Source organism: Tigriopus californicus, chromosome 7 (genome assembly GCF_007210705.1).
Source record: "Tigriopus californicus strain San Diego chromosome 7, Tcal_SD_v2.1, whole genome shotgun sequence".
Taxonomy (NCBI): domain Eukaryota; kingdom Metazoa; phylum Arthropoda; class Copepoda; order Harpacticoida; family Harpacticidae; genus Tigriopus; species Tigriopus californicus.
The window spans coordinates 10,152,836-10,173,566 of NC_081446.1; the positions used below are offsets into that span (position 1 = coordinate 10,152,836).

Here is a 20,731-nt window from a genome sequence, read left to right on the forward strand (position 1 = left end):
ATTTTGTAAAAATCCATCAAACAGTTATTGGGCTGTTAAAATGCCTCAATTTTTAATTGATTTGTTTTTTCATAAAATGTGCAATACTCCAAATAGAAAGACATAAGATTGCTTATGCCATTTGAAATGACAGTTATAATGACTAGAGTCATATCAAAATGGCTCAACTCTTTCAGAGTCTCTGAAAAATCACAATTACTCGAGTTTTGAGGGCCTTTGAAACATACTGTTAACAGCCCTAGTCCTGATTGACCTGGACTCTGCCTGGATTGATGATCAAGAATATTTTATCAACAAAAAATACACGAACATCCTTCATATTTTTAGACGACTTCGATCGCCGTTCAACGTTTATTTCCCAACTTGTGACTTTTAACATGATGATGAATTCAATGAGCCAAGATCAATGCATGATTGTTGACATGTTCTCACATCTATTTATTGCTTTCATGTTCAGCTAATCTCGAGTTATTTGCCCATTGACAAGAGGAACCGATCTAATATCCAAAGAACGAAACAATTAGTAACAAATCTGTCACCAAGACGCTCATTTTCTGACTACTTGGTTATATGAGTAAACACCACTAATGATATGTGCTTGGAAACAGAGAATAATTGGTAATCGCCTCGGTTTGCCTTTATGCTCAATTCTCACATTAAGTCCTTTGAGCTATTAATATGCATACTTGCATTCTTGGTCTAAAAAGAGCTTCCAAAGCGTTTTCCAGAAAACTATTACTCATTCAGAAATCAGATTTATAAAAAGGCACTTCACACAAACTCATTTCTTCTTAGAGACATTTCTGAGCCATCGTACAGGATTGCACGGAATTCCCATGAATGTCTTATCATCTATGAAGGTTCTCTCAATGGGCATGATTGCTCCGAGGCAATCCTCCTAACCTAAGAGCTTCCGAAGATACCCAAGCGATTGGTTTTCATTTCACTCAGACAAAACATGGCTCGCGAGCAATGACCAAAACAGTTTATTTCATCAGTGATCAGATAAAAATGGAGAATCCCAATATTTGCGCAATGTCGCTTATTTCTGTTTTCAAGAGTATTATTTGCTCCTTGGGGAACGGGTATACCTTCTTTTGTTCACACTCACTCCACAAGCACAGAGTTCCGTGTTCCTTACTGGAAGGAAATTTGCTTGTTTAGAGGTCGTGCACACATTGCACGTACTAATTAGTGCTAACCGAAACTTGCTCTAAAGGACCTAGGTAAAGATCTCCCTCCCCATTGCTCTACTAAACATTAAAATCCTGATGGGACCCAAATTTTCTGTATGTTTCAGCATATACATATAGCCGAAGCATTGGAAAATTTAGAGAAGAAAATTGCCCAACCCTTAATACATGAATCATGAACAATGTGATGATGCCATTTAAAATTTCTAGGTTTGGAACCACCAATAGAGAGATTTAAGCGAAATAAAAAGAAGTCAATGTCAAACCTAAAAATGCCAAACTTGAACTGAGCATAACTGATTGACTTTTGCAGGTAGAAAATCAAATTCCAACGATCAATCATTCATCAATCAAATCTCTTGTTAACGCTTTCCTAAACCAAATCTTCAACCAACAACTAAAATAGAAAAGTGTTAAAAAATTTACGCCTCATCTTTGCCTCGAACCTACTTGAATGCCTCGTCGATAAAAACGTCCATACTGGATCTTCTTGCATTTGAAGATGCAAATCGTTTCTGCACAAATGTCTCATCCCAAATGCCAGTCAAACGGCATCGACTTCGTTTGTATGGCGAGCAGCACGTTTCCCGAGATTTGTCTTTCGTCCCTTCGTGTTTCGCGCAGTCAAAGCCCGGGAGAGAAACAGAACGAGGACAGAGCAAAGACGGAAGACGGAACATTCAAGGCTTGGTGGGGGCATCAAGTTTCGAGGGGAAATTGTTGAGGGAGAGATCCAAGCGTTTGGACGGTTCACATTGCTCTCCTTTCGGTGAACCTCGAAGTGGAATCCCATAGTGATATTTGATGTCAATTCGAATGGATTCAGGACAAGAAGTGTGCCAACAATAGTGCTCTTTTTTCACCCCGTGATGATCGACTTCACGAATGATTCCAGCATCCATCAGAGTGGAGATTGGAAAGGTATGTGAAAGAAGCAGTCTCTAGAAGAGATGGTTGGATGAATTATGTTGTTTCAAAGTATGGGTTCGAACGGGTTTTATGAGCTTTCATTGGACGTGTCCTCAGATTTATTCTGGTGGGGAAGCTTGTTCAACATGAGTGAGCCGAAAGAAACTCAACCATAACTGTAAATAAGCACAAAGTTCTGAATGCCAAAACTCCAAATAGTTCCTAGGCTTATTGGGCTCCTATTTCATGTTTTATGGGTGAAATGGCATTTTAGCGAGAGACTCCAAACCAATCTCAATTTGTTCCTTGGGTGATCCTAAGTATATCGAAAGCAGTGTTGTTGGTCTGACAATAATTTACTACCACCAGAAACATAAGCCTGAATGTGGCCATATTTCTGCCCCCTCAATCCCCTGCGGCAAGTTCGTTCAAGCAATAAGTTACTCGTACCCAGAAGAAATTGGACCCAACAAGACCCAAAGAATGTTGAATGCCAGAACGTCCAACTGAACGAGGGCAGTACAATGTAATACATACACGTGGAGGTGTTGGTGGCCATTTGCTTCTAGGGTTTAAACATAATGATAGCCGTAAGGGGGTCACATATCATCAATCTGAACAAACTCAGGCTCGTTCAAAGTCCCATTTCAGGTTCTCCTTATGCATTTCAAATCTAGGCTGCGTTATGAGTTGGTTTTAAAACCAGCATCAAGAATTTAATTGTCCAACCCGCTCAAAACTTCAGAAATATGTTTACGAGACGGAAAAGCTTGTGAAAGCCGTTCTTAGTATTAAAACTGGACTTGACCTTCAAGAGCTCAGAGACACCCTCACCTATCGAGATGGTATTCCAAAAGGCTTGAACTATGACATCACAATAAAGTTGGTGTCAGTTACCCCGAGCGTTGTTTCCCTTGGCAAACCCGAACACATTTTTGCAAGGAAAAACCTCGCCACGAATTTCTTCTCAGTTCCAAGTGCATACTTCATAGTTCCCGTAGGAGCAGCTCTGAAGCTCCATTAAGCACTTTTTATGGGTCTCGAGGCCCTCGATTTGCTTGGCAACTTCTTGGTATCTTGCGGAAACCAGATGTAAATAAAGTGCAACGGAAGGGCGCAATCCAACAATTTCAACAAAATCCAGACAAGTAGCACTTTTCAGAGAGTACTTTAATCCTGTATTACGCATATTGTATTCCCTCTTCACCGGATTTATGCTAGTTTTGATAGTGCAAGTCGCTTCAAAAATCCCCTCACCATTTGGTATTGATATTGAGCTGCATGCAAAATGCAACTGAAGAAAAACGAAATGGGTATACGTATAGATAAAATACCGCATATATGTACAGGATTGCATGTGTAAACAAGGTCTGTAATCTTAGTTGGTTCCGTTATCTAAGGACAAGAAAAGTGGTAAAACGAACTAGCTTGTTACTCCTGCTCAATAACTTCCAATGAATGATTCAAGTCGGATGAGAAACTTCCGAACATGCAGAGGGTATTCACTATGAATACTGAAAACTTAATTGGAGAGTTTGTCTTGATCTTCTCTGGAAAGATAAAACTGGTGCCAAAAGAGTAAACTTTCCTTGGAACTTAGACAAGCCATGTGTCGAAGATAACGATGTTAACTGGACCCTCAACCTCATTCTGTTTTTTATACGAGTAGGTTGTAAGTTACGTTAATATCTTCAAATTTAAGCATTGAATTAAAGATTTGTATATTTATTGCAACAAAACTTGAAAGTAAAAAAAGTGCGAATTGTGAAGGACCAATCGAAAGGACACTTAAAATTCAGTACCACTATAAGAAGCTACAATGTATTGTTTAATTTGTCTTCCAGAATATATATAACAATAAACATAAAAAACGTAGTCCCATACCTTTGGCTAACTCCATTCCCAAGCGATTTATAAATCGAGACTCATCAAGAGAAACCACAAAATCCATTCCAATTCAATGGATTTGATAACAAATATCGAAACCCTGGTGGAGAAACTGAATAACCAAATACGTCTTGTTACTGAACAAATCGTCAGTTGTGTGTGTAATCGAGACCCCCCCTCTTTTTTTCGCGAGATGCAGCATGTCACGTAAGTTTTGCCCGCTTGTTCTCTTGTCTCCTGTTTAGTAGAACCAGACACAAAATGTTGTTTGTATGTAGAGCAGAAGTTGGAGAGGGTTGAACTAGCTGGTTTTCTTCCCAATGCCTCGGTTCAGCAATTTCGCACATCCTAACCGACAGACTTCTGCAATTACTTCTCGACGTAAAAACAATATATATACTCGAAATTGATTCATTGGCAAGCCATTTAAAATCTGAACCATATTTTTTACAAACAATTGGCCATCTAAGGATTTCGGACTGAAACTTCATTCTAAGTGGAGTTAACTTTTAGAGCTATTAGGCATATAAAGTAAGGAAATGATGCATCGAATTTTCGATGCATCTCTACTTTGTATTTCGACTTTGCTCTAATTCAACATTGAATTGAATATCAATTATTGAACTCTGGAGGGACCTTTTCAATGTTGAATAATCACTCGATTTTTTTTAACTCGAACTGGTCTTTGACACGAATCATGCTTACAAAAGACCATTGGTCAAGATAATTTAATGATTAATGGTTTGGCAAAGAACTACGCTCTTAGTACTGTGTTTCAAGTTTATACAGCAAAACGTTTTATCCATTGAAAAGGCAACAGCTCTAATGAAAACATTGATTTAAAAGCTCATCATTACTCCTCCAAGCGGACAAAAAAAACATGATCAGCATGGCATTTCCATGACAAACCGCGTTGTTTCAACATGACCCTTCTTAAAGAGATATATCAGAAACAGTCATTAAATGTTAATGGCTTGTGAGCTATGCTAGATAAAGAAGTGTTGGGCAAATTTTGCTAATGTCATACCCCATCGAATTGGTCTATTCCCCAAAACTGTCTTCTGGGACCTTCAAATCATCGGCCAACGAATTGTCTATGTTCGCTTACTATCTAAGTTATGCTCAGAATGCGAGAAGACCGACATATGCGTCCGAGTGCAGAACAAACTGAAGATTTGTAGCAATGTACTGTATTCGTTCCTTGTTGTTGAACATCAAGAGCAGATCTAGCCAGAGCGAGGAACTTTGTGCCACTACCATGTTGAATGCAAAAAGTAAGAACGGTAATAGATTTTGCATTGTGAATAGAAATATCAGCGGTAAAAAATGTCAGTGCAACACATAGCTCCTTCTCTTTTCATCACCTGTCGAAAACTATATGACCATCTGAACCACATAAATAAACCATTCCGGGCCAAAACATCCGCTGGTTTTGGCCATCTCGTCAGATAATCAGACCTCGTGGCCAAGTTTGACTTTTAAACAACATTCATCCCTCCAAAATCAGCTTTGTACTCAACCCATGTAAGCATTTTGAGTGGAGTAGATTTTACATGATTAGAAAATGAACTCGATGAGTCAGAGCTTGAAAGGACCAACAAAAGGCACAGAGAGAGAGAGAAAGAGAATCATTGAGCGTTCGTTCGTTGCATATTCAACTGAACCAAAAGAGTCACTTCCCCAAGTTTAGCATTGCCCTTCTTATCAAACATTTGGTGCCATGTTCTAAAACATCTTTGAGAATGACATTACAATGGGCTGACATTTTGTTGTACTCTTCTTCCTTTCTTTGCTATGAATGTGACAAATCAGTTAGCCTCCCTTGAGAAGTCGACGACATGTTCCTATGAGAATTTTCTTTGAAAGGGGGAACATTTTCGTTGAAAATGGTAAGAATTTACACGGGGACAGACTCTAGCTCTGTTCACCATTGGGTGAGATTTGGTAAACGAGGAAGGAAATTTGGGTCTCCGCGAGAGGCCCTAATCCCCTTGACAAACAATCGCCCTCTAGAAAGATTGGGATTCCGCGTTTCTCACAACAAATTGGCTATGCAATTCAGCTTCAGTGATGGTGAGAAGACTTGTCAATGGATTAGTGCCACGGCAAATATTGGTCTTTGAACAAATACCCATGCATTTACGACATAGTGCATGTATGCGTGCGTATGGTTTTGGTTGGCTCCTGGTTACAGGGCGATAACAAGGACCACATCTAGAAATGGAAACTGTCGGAAATGACCGGGCCTGTCAAGACATAACAAACATGACATGACCTACTTATAGCATACGGGAAAACAACTTCTCCCGGAATTAACCTCCAGTCTATTTTTTTCTTCTCCAGATTGATTGACCCGACCACATTTATCATTTAAATCGAGCCATGGAGGCACAAGAAACGACAAATTCAATTATGAACGAATCATTTCATGTCAATTCTTCGTCTTCTCCGACCCCTGCCTGGACCGAGGAAGCCAGTTCGTTTGACTTCGTGTTCGAGGGTGTCACCCTGTCCACGGTCACCCTGCTCGGCCTCGCCGCTAATTTCCTGGCCATTGTGGTCTTACTGCGGCCTCGAATGAGAAGTTCCTTTCACACTTTACTAGTGGCCTTGGCCTTCTTCGATGTGCTGTACCTTATGATGAGCCAGATGATCTTCGGCTTCCCCGGCCTATCTCGCTACTACGAGAACAGGATTTACCCGCTCATACTACCGTTTTGCTACGGGTGCGCTCACATTGGGCGGGTGGGATCAGTTTATCTGACCATGTCAGTGACTATAGAGAGGTAAGAACATCGAGATAAAAAGCGTATGAGGAAACACATGCGGCTCCGTTCCTAGAGATCAGTTCAGAGAAGCTCCAGTCTCTCGTTCTCCACTGAAAAAGACTTAGGGTTCATGTCTTCAAATTGGCACCTTTAACATGCTTTCATCTTCGAAAAAAGTGAAACCAAGGTTATGTCTAAGGCTAAATGTGAATTTCAACGTGAAATTGATATACCCTTGATTGATCACAATGCCTTCATTGATTAATCAGAAGCATAGATATTGTCTTTATTCATAGCTCTAGTGCTTCAACTAACCTGATCTAAAAATAAGCTCAAGGTTCTGCTCGTTAAAACTAGTTCATAAATATCGATTTTTCGTCATTTTGTCATCGAAGACTACACCCTTCTTATGAACCAAATCTCAATTTGGTTTAAAATAATTCCGATCAAAAGAAAATTGTGCCGCCTTCATGGGAAAGCATATAATTAAGTTTGAAGCTTTCGAGTTCAAGTTCTTGCCGTACGTGACAAAAAGCTGAATGGGCAACACCTTGAACTACCGGAGGTCTCATGAATGCTCTCGTCTCCGTGCGAATGCGGTCGAATGAATCTTTTTAACTGAAGAAAGCGGGTGCTTACAGTTACGGAACGGTGAACAAACAGAAAAAATAACCTGAGAATGAGTGGATGTCGTATAATAGTGTAGGAGTTGGAGACCGAATTTCTGTCTTATTTATTCTTCAGGCGGGCAAAAAGAGTCCCATGAGGCTGTTATCGTCCGTAACATCTAACATTTCGGCCCATCTTGAATGACATTATCTAACTTCTTGAAACATTCATTTGGATCTAAGCTTTCGTCGAAATTTGACTTTGAATCTTGTTTGCAAAGCTAGCTTCAAGTCGAATAAAATGTCAAGATCTTTTTCAAGCGAGCGAGAGGCCTTCAGCTTTTGCGATGTAATTCTAGAGATTTGTTCATTAATGGCTCGAAGGTGCTTCCGGGCGTGGGAGTAATTACGGATCCTCAATGAATCCAAATGATACCGAAAAGGGTCTCCAAATTAAGAGATAGTAGCGTTCAAAAAGCTGTGCTTTGACGGAAAGGATACTTCTTGATGTGAAAGAGCTGTTTGAATTTTATCAAAAAAATATGCCCACTCTCAGCCATGGAATTTCTGATGGCCTTCAGGCTTCAAGGCTTGAGATTAGACCATTTCATGCTTATCATAAGGCGTATTTGAAACTCCTGATGAGCGTAGAAAAACATTTGGAAGGGAACAGCCTTCCTCAAAGCAAATTTCGGCATTGCAGCCACAAGATCCAAGCCAGCCAATTGGAGTATACGTCCACAGCCTTAAGGGGTCTTTACAGTCTCGATCTCCTGTAATGATAGCATTAATGCCTTCTCCTGGCGGTCCATCAAGATTTCCTCATTCTTGAAGGCTAATTGAGCCTTCGACGAGTATTTGAATTCTTCGTTAAGAAATGATCGGAAGCTGCGTCATGGAACTGGGAGGGGTTCCTAAACTTAGCCTCATATTATGTAATGAAAGTCCTTCTCCACGAGAGACCGGAGGAGGGAGCAGGAGGAGGCTAATGATAATCCCGTTGGAAAAGATTATCTAACTTTCCTGGATTCAGTGTGCGTGAGCTGAAAGGCATTCTATTTTTTTTTGTCTTTTGGGCATGATTTTGAAAACAGTTTTGAGTAAAGCCAATGAACGGACAAACCGTCGCTTGTTTCAGCTCAATATAATCGCATACAGTTACTTCGCAGGTTCACAATGTTATCTGAATCTGCGCAATTATTTTGCCTCTAATTTGCGCGAGAACTCTCGAAGAATCGTGTATGTCAGATTGATATCGCCAGCAAGGAGGGATACTTCTGCTGTACACATAGTCAAGATGAGATGAAAATCAAAAGAACTTGAGTTGTCCTTGGGCCTCATGATTTTGATCCTCCAAAGCATCCAATAGGTTGAGAGGACACATCAAGAGGTTGCTCATATGTCAGTTGATTAACGAACAAACTAAACTGAGTCTCTAGGGGTGGGCCTGAGAAGACAAAGCCTCTTCGATCGCCTTGCCCTGGCTTTCATTTGGTTCCCTTGGGAGTCTATGGCTTAATGTGTAACCACAACCACTTTTTCCACGTGTCGTTGAACTACTCGGTAGCACCAATAGTAAGTTTCCGTGTTATCGTTTGTGCCACAAAGCATGCATGTAATGGATTGATGAAGAAACTTGATCCTGCCTGTGTGACAACATGCAACGAGTTTAATTGCCTGCTACGTAGAGAGGCCCCTCGTCGAACCAGACGAAAATATCCATCGAGTGTTGAGGTTCAATTGAATTCGTGGGACAATGGAAATTTTGAAGTTCTCTTAAGAGCGCTGAAACTTGATGCCATGACCAGGACAAGAATGTTTCCACGAAATCCAATCGTGAAGCACGAGGGCGTACATTTATTGAGAAAAAAAGGCTTGGAACTTCAAGTCAAAACACGGACAGTTCTTGAAACGTGTGCCCAGTTTTTTTCTCCTTTTCAAAACAATTTCCATGCACATTTTTCTCCTTTTTTCTCCCATACCTTCTCTCATTGTGACCTGGATCGTCGCTCTGGACCCACGTCATATTTTAGTCTGATTTGCTTCAAATTCCGCCGCCAATGCCCCAGAATGGCCACAATTTCTCCCACGGAGTCCTTGTGCTCGGGCATTTGGAACATCTGTTTGGCAAAGTCAAACACACTTCCATGATATTTTTCATATCGACCCTCTTCATTGGGGTTGGCGCCATATTGGAGCAGAACTTTTGTGGTCTCAGGGTGACGAAAGCGCACGGCCAAATGGAGCGGGGTCACAAAGTTGTCCCTTTTTTTGTCCACAGCCACACTATTCAAATAGGCCCCTGCCTTGATAAGTATGAGTACATTGGTCGGATGTCCAAACTCTGCCGCTTCGTGAATGGGCAGTCGGCCGATGCCATTTTTTAAGCTGACTTTGGCGCCATGGGCTATTAAGGCTCTTAGAATCTCAGCCACGTCCTTCCGCTTGGCAGCCAAATGAAGGACCGTCTCACCTTCCGGGGTTCGAAGTTCCACTTCCGCGCCTCGATTCAGAAGGAATCTTATTTTAGCCAAAGATTTGCTCAACACTGCCGTGTGAATAGCACCCACTCCGGAATTGTCGAGCCCATTCAAGTTGGCTGTCCGTTCCACTAAGAGCTCAAAGACCTCGGCTGAACAGTTCCGCTTGATGGCACGATTCAGCAGACCAACCACGGTGATATTTCGCTTCGTCTTGTCAAACTCCTTCTTCACTTGGGGTTTTGCTAAAAGAGCCTGGATCGCGTCCACATCGTTTTGATCGAGGGCACTTCTTAGGTCACTTTCCCAAGTCATTTTGTAATCGACAGAAGCTTTGAGGATTTCTTTTTTCTTTAAATAAATCGATGATAGTTGCTCAGAACGACCTTTGGAGACCTTATCTGCCCAACGACCGTTAGCTCTTTCCCTCAATCATGGGTGGATTTCCCAGTTTTTGATCCTTATTACCTGTGCTCAAAATGCCATTAGCTATTAATGAGGGAGCCCACTTTGTTGTCTTTCTACATAGAACTTGCCTGCAGACTTCATTGTTGCCCATAAAGCACAGCGAGGACGGTGAAATGTCTATCTGCGCCGAGCGATTGTCACAAAGTAGAGGAGGCGCTCTGTTTCAAGAGATCGTGACTCATTCATGGCCAAGGATACAATATATGACAAACAGTGATTTTCAGGCCTTTATTGAATTCCAGTTTTGGACAGCTTTTGTCGCGTTGTCCTCAAAAAATGTCACGCCCCTTCGTTGCATGCACAAAGTTTGTGGATCTTTTTTTGCTGTCTTATCTTTTTATGTACGACTTCCGAGTCGTCGTCTGTTGAGGATGCTTCAAAATTTGGGTACGAAATTCAATTTCCAGTTGCTGTCAAAGCCTAGAAGAAGCCCTCCCATTGATTTTTACATTGACTTGCAAATTGAATGCATAGTTGAAGATAGTTAAGGAAAACTTTGAATATTACTGATAGCTTTCCGTTGATCAGAATGGAGAGAGTTCTAACGCGACTCAGTTGATTTATATTCCGTCCTCGGTCAATGTTGAAAGCGTTCTTGTTCCCGGACACACACTTGACATAGCGGCACAGAAACAACGAGAAAAAAAACCTCTCCTAAGTCAATATCAAGAACATACGTTCTTGGCTAGCCAACAGACTGTAGATTAGCTCCTGAGTAGCCTAGCTTTCAAGGGAGGTTGAAGGAGGTAAGTTTGATCTTCTTCGCCCNNNCACCAACATCTTGCCCAACCTCAAGAACGTTTTACACAAAAGAAATGCCCATGCAAATTCAGATAAACGAAGAAGAATGGTTTGATTTTTTTTGCAGATATTTCGCCATTGTTCATCCCTTGAGGCATTTCCGTGGCAAGAAGGTCCTTATTCCGATGTCCGTGGGACTCACCACGTTGTATAACATTCCCAAATTTTTCGAGCTCCGTTATGATTCGGAGCGACGCGAGATCTATCAGACTGCTATGAGACAAAACCCAATCTATGTGACCTACTACATCTTCTGGTCGAAATTCATCTTCGTGGAGATCATTCCTTACATCTCGATCATCGTGCTGAATTGGATGGTCATGGTGAAGATTTATAAATCCACGAGCTTTCAAAAGAAGTTCCGATATCGGAGCACTGTCAGAAACACCACTCGATTGCCCTTTGAAGAGGTAAGACTCAAATTCATCCTGGCAAACAAAATAGCAACCTCATTGTGGCAGTACGTCTTTGATAGAGTATACTGAACACCATATAAATTGTACGGAGCTGACTTGAAGCGCAGAAAAATACTTTGATTTGCGAGGTGGAAGCTGATTTGATTGGAACACGTCTCAACTCTGAAGGCACAAAAGACGGAACACTCACCTCAAATGATCCCAAGTGGGAAATGTAATTTCTTGGAGTGAGTCTATTTGCGGATGAGGTCGACTTGAGGGAAACTCCTGGTTCAATAATCTCTAGAGCGTATAAATCAACAACTCGAATTCATTCAAGAGTTCTGTCTGTTGCCATCGAAGTGAGGAAACAGTTGCCGTTCTAGTAAATTTGGCAACGTTTTGAGTCATTAAAATTCGGCTTGAGGCCTTGGAAAGGCATCATTTGTCGTCACTCACTCAGATGTTCGCTTTGAAACGCCAACAACCTAACAACGAAAGATATGACAAATCTGCCTCTGTGTTCTGGTAAATGGCACTATGTCGTCCTTCAAGGTATCTGGGTAGTGTACAGGCGCTGACGAAAGCGAAAGAGAGAGGAAAGTATCTCTGCATTGACAACATTAACAATGCATGAAACCTTGGAAATGAATCAGATTGAGATTGCAGAGTTTCCAGCTAATTTTATTGTCTACCGGAGGGCTTTATCCCTAAACAAAGGTCTATTCTCCCACAGTCGTTTGGCAAGGATCGACAGAGAGAACGGTCATAAGCAAGGCTCTTTGGCGTATCAGGTGGTACTCATTTTAAATGCAAATTCAATGATGTGTCGTGAGTATTTTGCTCTGAAAAGCTCCGAAAATGGGACCAAAATTCTCTCTTGGGTCTCATTTGTGAGCTCTTGCTCAGCAGACGCAATTTTAGGTCATCCGTGGCCACGTTCCAAAAAAGACTTCAAGGGGTTGGGCCCGAATAATCCTTCCCGTCTACTTTAAAACTTTGACGCCCACAAAATGGACCCATGGCCGTTGGGGCCAATTTATTCACATAGACGAAGAGGCAGTAAAACTATTTCCCCCGGGAACAGCTTGCTGGCCCCATATTAGCGTGATTAGAAGGAATAATTGTCCGCAAAAAGAAGTTGTTGATGGCATCATATTGTTCTGATAACCGGAGAGGAAAGGAGGGGCTATGACTAAGCTCGTTAGTGCATTCTATGACACTGGAAGAGAACAAAGTGTGGAATGAAAAACTGAAAGGGACATTAGAGGAAGAATTTATACCAAGAAGCAATAAAAAAAGGACATGCTGAGCGACCAAGAATGACCAGCACCACAGCCGAGTGTGGACAATTGTTCAGCCACGAGCTTTTGAGAGTGTCCAATTTTGTCGTAAAGTGGAACTGTCCTCCTCCTTCACTCAAGAAGCGTGCAGTAGATTGCAGATGAAAAGTCTCTGCCTCAAAAAGTCATCTCAAAAGTCACCAGCACCGAGCATTGTACATTATGTACGTTTAGGGTGTAGACCCAAATATCTTGCAAATAAAGGGCAGTCAAATTTCTGTGACAACGTCGTATGCCTGTGCTAATTCACAGAACTCTGTACGCCTAAAATTTAAGTAGCATCCATTAACAAGAAGGTCCAAAAGTTACCTGTAGCTAAAAATTTCAGACTACTTTAAAGCACCCTGAAAAGTTATCGCATAACCTCAAATTTCCCCATCAATTAAAAGATTTCGTTAACTAAGATTATATAGCTGCCAACCATTGTGTTTGTTATGATGAATACATTTGCAAGTTACATAGCTGAATTTCGGGTGGTCCACTTCTTTCAAAACACCCTGCACGAGAACACATTGCACGTACAGCATACACTACACGGAGGAAGTGCCGTTGTCTTGACGCTGGCCTCCCTAGATTGGTGCTAACTCGAATTCAGACCATCGTGAGTAAGGGTTCCTTTTGACTTGTTCTTTTCAGAGCCCAATTCGAAATAAGAGCCGATCCTCACTCTCCAAGTCACCACGAAAGGCTCTCAGACTCGGTCGGGCTCGCGATTCGGGACGTGGCAAGTCGCAAGGAATCAATCCTCAAACTCAACGTTCCAATTCCGAGTCACATCCTAATCACTCAAGTGTTCGGGAGGATAGCCCTACCACAAGACAGACGCAGGAGAAGAACTTGGCAGCCGTTTTAATTGGCATCTCGCTCTTGTTTATCTTTTGCCAGTCGGCCAAGATAATCCCGGATCTGTATGAGGTGATCTACTGTCGTTGGCCTTCGGATGAGCCAAAGGATTGCGAGATCACGACCTTCGTCACCACAATGGTTTCGGTGTCACATCTTCTGTTGGCTATCAACTCATCGTCTAACTTCATTATTTACGCATGGAGAGGTAGGTTGTGGTTCCTTTGAGAGCTCGGAAACGTGGCAATGTTGAATTCGAATTTGAAATCAATCAATGAGGAAACGCAAGCTGAACTTATTGTTTAATCTAACTAAATACATTTCGGAAGCATTGAACTCTTCAGTTTGTCTGGTTTGGTCGTGCAACTCTGACTCGTTTTGCTCGGGTTAGGAACACTTTGTTCCACAACCAAATTGAGACCGCCAATGTTGTTTTAGCAAGAACCTTTGAGTGGAGATGAAAAGAAGGCCTTTTTCATCTGGCTCGAAAAACACGCATATGATCACTCGCCGTTGGAGTTTCCTTATGCCAACTGATTCAGTAAAGTCAGAGCTTAAGCCACGCTCGTTTGAATAGAATTCATTGCTTTATCGACTTAACAAAACCTTAACAATGTGCTTGTTCATCAAGGTGGTTCTCTTTATCTTTAACAGCAACACAACTAGAAAGTGGTAGAAATCAATGGCCATCTTATTTTCCTTTCCGTCCACTTTATTCCTTACACAACTTGAAAGAAGTTCTAAATGCATGGTATGTGTTTATCTATCATATAGCTTCAAATTACTGCAAGCATTATCGATTGAGTGGAAACGTCATCTGGAATCGATATCCGAAGGTTGACAAAGCACATTTTAGACAACGTTGTCGAGATACCATCAGTCCTAGATCTGATTGACCATGTATTCTTTTTGTTCAGACAAAGAAAAAGAGAGAAGAGTGTCAAAGCAGCTTTTTGGGGGGGACATCCCCCACCTTGGTTTACTAAATGTCCTTTTCGGGACTTTGAATGCACCTAATTCAACACTCTTATATGCACCAATGCAGTTTCGGGTTCTTTTCAAAGTTGCCATTTTTTAGCTCCGGTCAAATAAAGAAAGTAGATTCCCCCGTCCTGAGTGACCTCAAACTCAAGATCATATGAAATAACGAACGACCACTGTATTTATGAAGAGGAGCGACCACAAAAGTTTCGGGTGCATTGAGCACTTGTCGCCAACTATCAACCTCGCCATTGGTCCTGCCTGATCTTGGTGGCCTAGGTTTCATCTGGAAGTCTTGAAGCCAAAAACTTATGGAGCTTCTTTCCATTTTTTTCTTCAGGTACGAAGTTTCGTGCTGAGTTAATGGAGCTGATCCGTTGTACTCCTACTGGGTCCCACGATGCCATGGATCAGACCCAGGTGTCCTATCGCAATGGGGTCGGATCCCATGCCAAGTTACCCATGTCAAGCGTTTGTACAAAGTACATTTATACCACGGACGCTCAATCCAGTATTGAAGTCGAGGACGAGCCCAGCCGAAAACCCAGTTACTTGACGGTTCCCACCGACGAGGAGCATGTGTCCAGTTCCTTGGATGAGGATGATCTCGAGATGGTGGTGATAATGAACAAATCCACTCAGCGACCTTGTGCAAAATCCATTTATGGTGGTCAGCGGGCACACTCAAACATGCTATGAATACTGAGCGTCATTTTGAGGCCTAACAAAGGAGATGGATCAAGAAGATTTTATTCATCTCAAACCACACTCCCACAGAGATCCCCGGGTCTTCTGCTTCCGGCGAAAGCCAAAGGAGAGGCACGAAAGTGTGTCAAATAAAACATTTAAGGAGACACCAACCCACCAACTTATCGTTGGATGGTGTGCGCCAAATTGGATGAATCTCTTGGCGGAATCGGGGTTGCCAATGAGGGGTAGATACATGCATTGTACACGACTTCTGAAAACGCGTGCATCCTTGAGGTCGTTTCGGTTCTTAGACGTTGGAAAACCTTTGTACTCGTTTACTCTACCAGGAGAAATTTCGAGGCTTCAACTTGAACTCCATCCAGTCTAGCTTCTTAAAGATGAGTTGCGGGTTCTACCAATGAATAGAACCTCTTTGACGGTGCAAATGATGGCAAACCCACGCGAGAGTGGCATTGTTCAAATGAAGATGTATCACGGCCCTGTCACCCGTAAAAGCAAAAGCAAAGGCCTCCCAAAAAAGACCTTGGACATTCAAGACGTGATCTCCTAAGAGTAGAAGAACCACCGTTACAACTTTGAAGAGGGAAAACGAGGGTGTTGTGCGAGAAATTCTGCAGATGGGTTGTAATCATGATAGCCTTATCCCATGCTCTCCTGGCATTGGAGATACACCAGAGCCCGAGATGAAGACAGCCCAATCTCAAACGTGACGTCTCACGAACGAACCCTGCCCCACCACTGAACGTACATTACATGTCAATCAAGGGATGCAAATGGCCATGTTCCTTTCATCATTCTACGTTCAAGAACATGCTCAAAATATTGGTAGAAGTATTTGGTAGCACCCATTAATCTCAATGCGACTAGTGCTTAGAAAAAAAAACACCGTTTTATTAAAGTTTTAAATACATTGTTTGTCTACTTCCATCCACCGCTGTTCGTCCAGTTATTCATTCAATCATACTTTGGATGTACCCTCTAAGTTTGAATTGAAACATATTTCATATATGCGCGCTCCCAATAGGAACATTGGAACATCCGTCCGTAGTCATGCACAATAGAGCGCTTCTAGGATACCAATCGGGCAACAAACGCTTTCTACCTCAATTCTAAAGACCGATTCAGGGACCTTTGATGAAAGAATGGGCGTGACGTCACAAGCGAGAACTACCCAACGAGTACCTGTCCAGAACAATTTAAGGCCTTAAGGCATTCTGGAACGCCGTCCAAACGAGAGAACACGTGAACTAATTCCCAGCACCCTTGATTGGATTAATCCTTATCGTGAACCATGGCTTGATTGGACCTTTAACGTAGTCATTAAGTGCAAGCAGAGATTGAATCAAGAAGCCGGTTGGGTGTCAGAGTGATTGAAAATGGGCCCTCATAGATTGCCTTACCGTGTGGTTTATTGTGAGAGCCACGACGAGGACTACACGCCCAGTCAGCTATTATCTCCTGGACCCGAGTGCAAAGGATGGAGGGCGGCTCAATATTGTATTTACCCAGAGGTATTGTTTATTGAGCTAGCGGTTTAGATTACAAGACTAGTCTTCTAGGGCTGCACGTGGGTAATGCATTGTAACTAGTACATGGTTAAGGGGCTCTAGAGCCATCATTCATTGGTGCTGGGAAAACATTTGATCGTCGAGAGGTCGAGAGCGAGACTTCGACCAAAAATCATTGGGATGTGTTTCACCACTTCAGTCGAGTAATCAATATCTAGACACTTGACAGGTCAGAGGTCAAAAGCGATTGATGCTGAAGGCCATTGACTTCTTCTTCTTGCTCTTCGGGAGTTCTCATGCACTTGACTCCATGTTCTTACAACAGATTCGAGTACAAGCTTGTTGTCCGCATGTGCAATGCGATAATTCCATTGACCTTTAGTCCATACAGGAGGTTGATGGAGGCTGATGGAGGCTTGTCAATGGAGTAAAGTATGGAAAGAGAGAAGGAAGCAGGAACGAAGGAAGGAAACTAAGTTCTGTTTTCTTTTTTGATGACCGCGACTCCATGTTATGATCATAAGTGAGGTCAAATTGATACCAAACACTCAAAAGAGATTCATGATTCGGAAAATCACTTTCCTCTCGGTAATATTCCCTGAGGAGCAATGGTTTCCCCAGATGTTGAATGCAAATTTGAACAGAGCATAATATATGCCCACACTGTCTACTGGCCTCTTTATCAATGTGTTGATCCATGGACTCGAGAAAGATATATCACGTCCTTTCCTTGGTTGATCTTCCACACATACTTGTGACGTCTGAGACCGTGGCAAAATATTCAACAGCACGTTTGCTCTCTTCATTTAGGATTTGATCATACAATTGGAGACATGCAGCCACATCGAAAAAATCCAAGTCATGGTGCATCACACTTTGATTCCATCCGCCATCGAGATTCAATTGGGAGATATGATGCCCAATCCCAAGCATCCTGATGCACCTCCCGATCACAAAAGATGCTTGTTTGCTTCATTGGGAGAGGTTGCTTTGGAAAGCAACAAGAAGATCAATTTCAAAGGCCGACAAATGCAAACGATCGAAGTTGACGGCTTTAACAAAGGGTTGTTCCTCAAGCTTCTATTGAAGAAGAACCATTTAAATCGTTATAATGAGTACAATCAAGTCAGTCTCATGGGTTTAAATGTGATTGGTACTCCAATTGACAAAGACAAACACTCGGAGAAACCATTGTATAAGCTCTCTCATCGAGACGATTTGGCATTCCTTATGTACATGGACACCGACATTGCTGAGGTAAGAGGGCCAATGGATAAAGTACCCTGAGTAGACAGATATCAAACCCTTTGATTATTATTTTTGGCCCTGTAACTGCAAGCCATCACGCGTAAACTTATTCAGATAAGGTGCCAATTGTATGGCTTCACAAGACACTTGCGTTCACCCAAGACGGAATGGAAGAAGGGAGGCCGAGGATGTGATAAGGATTTCTCCACCAAAAATTTCTTTTTTTCACACCAAGGTTATTGAACAATTGGAAGTTTGTCGTCAAGCGGCCAAGGAGGCAAGGAGAGGGGAGTATAAGAATAAAATTAACGAAGCCACCGCGGGGTTGGAGCTCGCCGGATTGGCCTTGGGAGCCAAAGGAGTATCGAAGGCCATTCATCTTGAGAAGAAGGACTACAAAGCAGTCAAAGAGCTCGAGCGGCAGATACAACAAGAACGAGACGAGCTCTATAGAGAATACAACGTTTCCGACCTCTTGGAGAAGAATGGTCATTTGCCTATCAATGACGAAAGGCCAACGGAATTGCCTCCCCCAGTCAGACACAAGAGCCGTCCTAAGAGCCGAAGTCCTTCGCCGGGTCAAGAGCCCCCGCCACGAAGGACATCCCTTCCCCCTCCGAGGTGATTTTCACTTATAGACACAATAGTGGCCACGCACGTAAAAGAAGGGTCCGTTTAACAGCCTAGTGGATGTATGTAAACGTATTCTTGTAACCAACTTTACCATTTCCCGTTTCCCGTAGGTCACACTAGACTCGCTCACTTTCCATCCTTCACACTCAAAGACCTCACCTTTTCCATATCGAAAAACGACCATTGGCACTTGCTCGAACTAGGAACTAAGTCACTGTGATAAACTGCATGCACGCAATCAATTCGTAGCTGTTGGATCGGGAACCCTTTCAAGGCCACATACCACCATTCCATCCAGATGCTCAAGAACACTTTTCCTTTCGCTTTCAAGATCCCCTCGGCGAAGTTTGCCTTCTCCGATATCTTCACCATCTCGTCAATCAAGAACCCCTACCCCTCCATATCGGAGTCCCACGCCGCAAGAAGAAACCCCACCACGATCCCCAAGTCCAACCAGGTCCCAACCTATCGATCTGTCCAACGTCTACATTGATGATCGAGATATCCATCCCGCTAAAGACACGTTGCCTGAAGCTGAAGCTGATCCTGAAGAGAGCGAGGAATCAAGATCCCCGCGGAAAACCCGTCTTAGTGAACAGGACAAGAAAGAACTCAGGGTGGCCATTGAGGTGTTCGGCGAGGAGACTATCATGAGAGCCATCAATAAAAACCCCTCAGTTAAAGAGGAAGCCGATTGTGAGATCCAGCGGACTCTAGAGTCGTACAATCGAGACGATTTGAAACCTGCCAAGATGATGAGGGGAACAACCCAGATTGTGGTGCGGATGATCAAAGATAAGGTACGTAGGGGAGGCGGAATCGCTTCCAAACGATGAATCTAATTCATGTCATGTTCCAGGTCTGGGCTATCTTCACGGTTGGATGTAACATCACTGAAATCTTATTTGGAAGTTTCCTAGTTGAATACAAGCTTTCAAAGAAGGAAATTGAAGCCTCCACCTCAAAAGTTTACAAAGAACTCATTCAGAGGGGATGTGACACCTCAGACCGGGTCTCAGACAAAGCCGAGGCGACCATTCAAAGGATGTTACAAGCACCTGATGTCCAAGAGACAGGTGTCATCCAACAACAACTGCTTCAACCTCTTCCTCCTAACAAGGAGCATCCCAAAATGGCAGTCATCAAGGCTGAGCTGGTTGTTTACATGATTGATGAACTCAACCTGGTGGACCGGAAATATTCATCCTTGGATCAAGTGACAGAATTCGGCATGGCGGCTGTGAATCATACTACGGCACGTGTGAGAAAGTTGGGAGAAAAGATCATGAAGAAATTGTTTAAAATCGATCCTGACCGGGTGAGGGAACTCATTCCACCGGATAACCCCAAGAATCGGAAAGCCAACCACAATTTGCGTAGTCTATATAAAAAGTTTTAAACTTTAACACACCCATACCAATAATTATAGAGCTCCATTTACATTGGGAGAGGAGGATTGACTTTTGTTAGCTTATCAGAGTTGGACAAATGTCGTTTGTAACTAAACAAAATTATGATAAAAATTAGGGTAATCAAGACTCTACTATCTTTATATAAAGGATCAAGAAGAACAAATACACTGCTGGTGAAAAAGTCAAATATAGTTCATAAAGGTATATGATCTACTGTAATACAAACTATGAATCATTATTGACCAAATTGCCTTGTTCCTCCTTATGCGTTGGGTTTTGCAGCACATTGTTCTACAATATCAGATTGACTAAATGTGTGATCTCTTATTCTAAGTGCCTCAAAGACGTCAAATTTGCCTTTCAATTTATGATTTTAGGTTGTTCAAATCATTGTTGGGGCAAAAACTAATTGGCAAATCTCTTCAAAGTGTACTCTGAAAATTGGTCATAACCAGGGCTGTTGCAAAAATGCAATTCAATATGCAACAAAACAAGAAAACATACGCAGAAAATGGAAAAATTTTAAGCTCGAGCTATTTGCTC

General features: G+C 42.3%; 2 protein-coding genes across 2 annotated transcripts; both read left to right on the top strand.

The window, feature by feature from the left end:
- The first annotated feature begins 1,879 nt into the window (after positions 1-1,879).
- On the top strand, positions 1,880-16,294 carry LOC131884004 (FMRFamide receptor-like). Its single transcript, XM_059231625.1, has 5 exons — positions 1,880-2,114; positions 6,333-6,775; positions 11,182-11,524; positions 13,489-13,903; positions 15,017-16,294. Exons 2-5 carry the CDS (start codon positions 6,372-6,374, stop codon positions 15,373-15,375), a joined length of 1,521 nt encoding a protein of 506 aa, XP_059087608.1. The 5' UTR covers positions 1,880-2,114; positions 6,333-6,371; the 3' UTR covers positions 15,376-16,294.
- A 287-nt stretch (positions 16,295-16,581) lies between these two features.
- On the top strand, positions 16,582-20,326 carry LOC131883810 (centrosomal protein of 104 kDa-like). Its single transcript, XM_059231383.1, has 5 exons — positions 16,582-16,898; positions 17,706-18,152; positions 18,379-18,764; positions 19,108-19,576; positions 19,636-20,326. Exons 1-5 carry the CDS (start codon positions 16,764-16,766, stop codon positions 20,173-20,175), a joined length of 1,977 nt encoding a protein of 658 aa, XP_059087366.1. The 5' UTR covers positions 16,582-16,763; the 3' UTR covers positions 20,176-20,326.
- The last annotated feature ends 405 nt before the right edge of the window (positions 20,327-20,731 follow it).

Bases quoted from the DNA above. Each gene is read 5' to 3' on its own strand.
- LOC131884004 (XM_059231625.1), top strand. From the start codon at position 6,372: ATGGAGGCACAAGAAACGACAAATTCAATTATGAACGAATCATTTCAT. The intron at 6,776-11,181 runs GTAAGAACATCG...TTTTTTTTGCAG, and splicing joins ATGTCAGTGACTATAGAGAG to ATATTTCGCCATTGTTCATC. The intron at 13,904-15,016 runs GTAGGTTGTGGT...TTTTTTCTTCAG, and splicing joins CATTATTTACGCATGGAGAG to GTACGAAGTTTCGTGCTGAG.
- LOC131883810 (XM_059231383.1), top strand. From the start codon at position 16,764: ATGGGCCCTCATAGATTGCCTTACCGTGTGGTTTATTGTGAGAGCCAC. The intron at 16,899-17,705 runs GTATTGTTTATT...CTCTTCATTTAG, and splicing joins AATATTGTATTTACCCAGAG to GATTTGATCATACAATTGGA. The intron at 18,765-19,107 runs GTGATTTTCACT...TTCGCTTTCAAG, and splicing joins ACATCCCTTCCCCCTCCGAG to ATCCCCTCGGCGAAGTTTGC.